Source organism: Euphorbia lathyris, chromosome 7 (assembly GCF_963576675.1).
Source record: "Euphorbia lathyris chromosome 7, ddEupLath1.1, whole genome shotgun sequence".
In the NCBI taxonomy this organism is placed as follows: Eukaryota; Viridiplantae; Streptophyta; class Magnoliopsida; order Malpighiales; family Euphorbiaceae; genus Euphorbia; species Euphorbia lathyris.
Window position 1 is genome coordinate 74,167,968 of NC_088916.1, and position 5,638 is coordinate 74,173,605.

At 35.2% G+C, this 5,638-nt stretch overlaps 1 protein-coding gene across 2 annotated transcripts; it reads left to right on the forward strand.

The window, feature by feature from the left end:
- Positions 1–256: 256 nt before the first annotated feature.
- On the forward strand, positions 257–4,382 carry LOC136201094 (uncharacterized protein At4g37920). 2 transcript variants are annotated; one of them, XM_065991670.1, is made up of 7 exons: positions 257–507; positions 610–995; positions 1,667–1,835; positions 2,682–2,926; positions 3,288–3,475; positions 3,669–3,835; positions 4,035–4,382. In XM_065991670.1, exons 1-6 carry the CDS (start codon positions 357–359, stop codon positions 3,826–3,828), a joined length of 1,299 nt encoding a protein of 432 aa, XP_065847742.1. In that variant the 5' UTR covers positions 257–356; the 3' UTR covers positions 3,829–3,835; positions 4,035–4,382. The 2 variants fall into 2 exon arrangements, with proteins under 2 accessions (XP_065847742.1, XP_065847741.1); XM_065991669.1 differs by having other exon boundaries at positions 258–507; positions 3,988–4,382.
- The last annotated feature ends 1,256 nt before the right edge of the window (positions 4,383–5,638 follow it).

The window sequence follows — 5,638 nt, forward strand, 5'->3', positions numbered from 1 at the left end:
AATAAGTAACAAAAATATATTTTATAATGATTTCTGAAATTGGGTCAATTTGGCAATATTGAGGTAAAAGTGCTCTTGACGGTCAACGTTAGAGGTAAATTTGCACCATTTAGTTAGAATTATAATTGCTCCTAACCGTCAATGTTAGAGGTATTTTTCCATCTTATCCCTAAATTTGTATTGATTAAGTAAAGTTTACGAGTAATAATATTAATAGCGAATAATTCAGGGGCATGGGTGTATTTTATCCAATTGAGATGCCGTGAGCTAAAACCCTTTTCCAGAAAATATCAGGCAGGCACCGGAGACTCTAAACCCTTCTCTGTTTCAAGGAGGATAAAATTGAAGAAGCTTCTATGGAGTTGGCTTCTACGGCTATTCCGACCTGGTTTTCTTCGTCCGTTGCAGCCTCTTCCTCCTCCTCAATTTCGTTTCGAGCTCAATCTCATCCTCTCTTCTGCTTTGGATTTTCAACTCTCAACCTTAATTTCTCATCTAAATCCAAAGGTTCGTCACTTCTTCCTTTTCATCTCTCGCTTCCTGAAATGATTGAATTATTCTAATTGCTGGATTTTGATTTGGAAATTGGATATTCTGGTGAGTTTTCAGGTTGTTTGCTGCCAGGAACTGCGACAAGGCGGCAAAAATCTCCTCTGGCTGCTGCTGGAAGTTCAGCAACTGAAGTATCCAGTGATAGGAAAGGGGAACCTTCGACATCATCTGATTCTTCGAAATCCGGTGATAACTCTTCAAGCAAAGAGTATGAAAATGATGCTGAAGATGAGGGCAAGATGATACGAGTATCCGACAAGCTAATCGGGGTATTCCTAGTTGACAAGCCTTTAACCTCTGATTGGAGAAGGTTACTTGCTTTTAGTAGGGAATGGGACAATATTCGGCCTCATTTCTTTAAGCGTTGCGAAGAACGAGCAGACAGTGAGAAGGATCCTGGAATGAAGCATCAGATACTCAGGCTTGCAAGAAAGCTGAAAGAGGTAAGTATTTGAGATTCAATGTTCATTGCTTCAAATTTCTTGATTCTGCTAGTCTATGTTATCTATCTTGTTCCCAGTTATTAAGTTCCATTTCCTCTTTCCTCTCATTTATTGTTAACATATCCTATGCCCCTTGGATTGATTCATATGTATATATATAATGTCAATAGAAGGGGGAGTTTGGAGATTTCCTGCCAATCCCGGGGAATAGTCCCTTTTGTCATGACCTGCAATACAATAAATTTAGAACAGGGTCGGTGAAAGTTTGTACTCGGATGCCCAAGTTAGTCTGTGTTTTGAGATGGAAGAAGATTAGGAAAGTAAGTCTTAGAATGAGAACGCCTTACCTTAAGGAATTATTACCTTTATATAGTGGGATCCAGGTGCCTAGTGGTTCATGACTTGTTTTCGTGAACCATGGATTGGCGGCTTGATACCTGTGAATGTTTGCCTAGTACACTTCTTAGCTTTGTAGGATATCTATCATATTGGCCACTTGGTCGAGTGTCCCATGTGAAGGAGGGAACCTAGCTCTATCCATTGGTCCATGTGGTTATTGATTATTAGTGACTGTCATCAATATCTACCAGTTATTGCTAGGATTATCTGTTCGTTTGTGGGAATGTAAGCTGACGACGTTATTGACTAATCTTGAATGTTTTATTTGCCAGATCGATGGAGATGTGCAAAGACATAATGAACTTCTTGATGTTATCAGGAAGGCACCTACAGAGATAAATGAAGTTATTGCTAGGCGACGAAAAGATTTTACAAAAGAATTTTTCACACATCTTTACACTGTAGCACAATCATATCAGGACAACCTAACTGAGCAAAATGGTGAGGCTTCATTTGTGCAAATGCTATGAGTGTACACCGTGGGAATGAGTTTTTTTATGTACCAGAGTCTTGAAAATGCCAAGCAATATTTGTTTGCATTAGTCAATCCTGCTCTATAGATCTGGAAATTGAGATCCAATTAGTTAAAAGTAATCATTCTTAACCCTTTTTAATTTGATTAAGCTCACCCACCTGAGATTGGAAGTAAGCAGCTGTAAGTTTAGAATTAAATTTTGAGGGCAATATTGTTGCTTAACAGCAAAACAATGTTTCTCGCTAAAGAAGTGAATAAAGGCTTAATACACACTTACACACCTAAACTAAACTTGTCACTTTTTGTCGTTTGGCATTCTGAACTTATACTTGGACCTACCACACACCTATACTTATCAAGTTTTGGACATCCGACACCATTATTTGTTGATTTGGTAGGTTTTAAAGTTGACATGGTCCACCGAGTCAAATTTCCACCTAAACACATTTCATGTCATGTTAGCAATAAGAGTGCTGGATATCCAAAATTGACAAATTTAGGTGTGTGAGAGGTCCAAGTATAAGTTCAGACAGAGTGACAAATTTAGATGTGTAATTATCTATTAAGCCAACGAATACACGTACGATGTGGCAATTTTCACTGCAGATATTTGATCAAACCCTATAATTTTCATCAGATATGTATGTATTAGTTGTTTTTTTTAATCATGCAAGTATACTACAATGTTGCATCAAGGATTGAAAAAGTCCCTAATTGGTTTAGTTGATATGCCATGGTTGTTCGCTAGGATGGTTGGAAATCCAAGTTTTTAATCTGTCTATGACGATATTGTTTCCTTTTGGTTTGACAAGCTTTGGCAAAGCTTGGCAATGATTGTGTGGCTGCTGTACAAGCCTATGATACCCATACCGAAAGCATTGAAGCACTGCAAGCTGCAGAATTGAAGCTGCAAGATATTGTAAATTCTCCGTCTCTGGATGCTGCTTGTAGGAAGATAGATGATCTGGCAGCCAAAAATCAACTCGATTCATCATTAGTTTTGATGATCACAAAAGCATGGTCAGCTGCTAAAGAGTCCAACATGACAAAGGATGAGGTAAGTGTTTGATGGCTTGAATGGTGCCTCTGGTTTTCCGATATAGTTCATTCAGACTTAAAACTAAATTACTTAACATTCTGGACCATGGAAGAAAACGTGCTTATAAATCAAAATGAGAAATCTATTATCCCCTTAGTGATGTCTTGCAGCTACAATATTTTTCTCTCCTGACAAAATATTGAAGGGGACTGGGATAGATTGATGCTTAAATTGAATCTATATCCTGTTTGATGATAATGAGGATTGATGAAGCTATGAAATATTTTTAGTTTAGCGCAACATAGCTAGGATTGGTATTCCATCCCCCATCTCGGAAAAGTTAATGCTTAAATAATCCATTCCTTTTGCTACAATGTAGGTAAAAGATATACTTTATCATCTCTACAAGACATCAGTTGGTAATCTTCAGAGGCAAGTGCCAAAGGACATCAGAATACTAAAGTATTTGCTTAACATTAAGGATCCTGAGGAGCGATTAAGCGTGCTCAATGATGCATTTACTCCAGGAGAAGAACTTGAAGGAAAGGATGTAGACGCCTTGTACACGTACGTGAAAGCATATCTCTCACTTGATTGTGTTATAAATTTTGTTAAACGAATCTTGAAAAGGCCATGACATATCTCGATTTTAATGACCTTAGCATAAATTGATCTCAGACTACTTCAGCAGTTTAATCTAGAAGATGATCATTAATTAGTAAAACTAGCTGAAATTTTTATTCCATTGATACTACTGTAGGACCCCGGTAAAGCTACACACGTGGATAAAAGCTGTGATCGATGCTTACCATTCTAGTGGGGAGGGCACTCTTTTAAGAGAGGCTAGGGATCTGATGAATCCAGAGATCATCAAGAAGATGGAGGAACTGATGAAGTTAATTGAAGATAAATTCATGTGATAAAAAGGTATCAGAATTTTCTCTCTTCTGCTTCAATGTCATAATCTTTCCCTAAATTAAATACGAGAAATGTGAATCGTTAGGGTTCTTCAACAAGTTACATTTTCCATGCCCATGTAGCATATGATTATTGAAACATGAATACCTCCTCTGTTTCAGTCTTTCCCCCCTTTTTTTTCAATCTGAAACTCTGGGAATTCGAACAGCAAATCTTTTCGGCTTGGATGTACAAAACAAACTGTTCAGGTTGAAGATTGGCGTGTTCGGTTCAGCTGTTTGCTGGTAATTGGTAGATGTTAAAACAGATGTTTTTCAATTGTAACTAAACATTTCTATATCTACTCTTTGGGGGGTAAAAGCTCAAAAAGAACCCAAAAAGTCATCAACTCTTTTGAATATTTTGGGATTTTTGTATCTTAATGTACAGTGTTAGATGTAGACAAGATTTATACGAAAATAGTATTCACACTGGGAAAAGGTCATTGATTCTATCTCATTGTGGATCCATAAAATTTATGCAACTTTATATTTATTTACACCATAAGTTTCCTTTACTGACCTTACCTGCACGTAAATATGTTTTTTTTCTTCTTTCCCTAGAGGCATGTTTAGGTTAGCGGTCATTGTTTACCGTTACTTATTGCTGATATATATTAGCTGATTAACTATCAATCCAAAATAGTTAAATAGTTAGCTATCAATTCATATTATAGCTGATATATATTAGCTGATTAACATATTTACACTATTTCTACTTTTATACTTACAAAATAGTTCAATTTTGCTTTTACAGTAGAAATTAATATATTTCAATTTTATCACTTTCTAAGTAAATGCCACAAAAATCAGCAATAGAATTCCTTGGATAAGGGTAAAATTGTAATATATATTTTTATCATGGAGGTAATTTGAATTATTTTATACAACGAGGACAACATTGAGTTTTCCTAATAATCTTAGGGGCAAAATTGATTTTCTTTTATCCCAGATGAACTGAGCCAAACCTAACCCAAAAAATATCGTGTCAATTCAATCGGGGTTAGTGTTGATTTTATGTATTTTTTGGGTTATATGTAATTTTAGCATGTTAATAATGAAGTTTAAAGATATATGAAGATATATTAATATTTTTAAATATTTTATATCATTTTTAGATTAACAATTCATTCAAATATCATGTTGGGTTCGTGCAATATGTTCACAAGCCACTCAAAGTGTTTATAAATCACATGTATTTTATTATTGGGAAAAGTACAAAAATAAAACTCATGGTTACATCTAATTTCGATCGGCACTTTTATGGTTTAAAAAATTACAAAATGGTATATTGAGATTCATTCCGTTAGCAAACACATACCAAATTGACTAACGGTGTTAAAAGTCAAAGGAAAAAGAGTTAATTTGGTACGTATATTTATTTATTTTATAAATTAATCCCCCTTATTATATAATTATCACAAAAAAAAAACCCAAAATAAAAATTAAAAATCAATTACACCATCTTCCTATCTTTGATCTAAGAGCAATGACGAGCAATCTTGTGATAATGAAATGGAAATCTTGAAATTCTAAGGAAGCAAGTCTCTAATCTTGAAATTCTAAGGAAGCAAGTCTCAAATGTCAATATCATAGATTCAATACTTCTCAAACCCATTTTCGCTTCCTTTTCTGATATATGAAGAAAATTAGTGATGTGTTTTATTCATATAGAGTTGCGTTTTGGTTGTTATTTGCTATTGTGGTCCTGCGTGTCACGTGTTGTTTTTATTCCTTTCCTATCATGTATTCGTTAGAAAGAGAGAAGGTGTGC

What these genes read in the sequence shown, in the direction of transcription:
- LOC136201094 (XM_065991670.1), top strand. Translation starts at nt 357, where the DNA reads ATGGAGTTGGCTTCTACGGCTATTCCGACCTGGTTTTCTTCGTCCGTT. An exon ending in CCAACATGACAAAGGATGAG is followed by an intron (nt 2,927 to 3,287) that starts GTAAGTGTTTGA and finishes GCTACAATGTAG; the next exon opens with GTAAAAGATATACTTTATCA. An exon ending in GATGTAGACGCCTTGTACAC is followed by an intron (nt 3,476 to 3,668) that starts GTACGTGAAAGC and finishes ATACTACTGTAG; the next exon opens with GACCCCGGTAAAGCTACACA.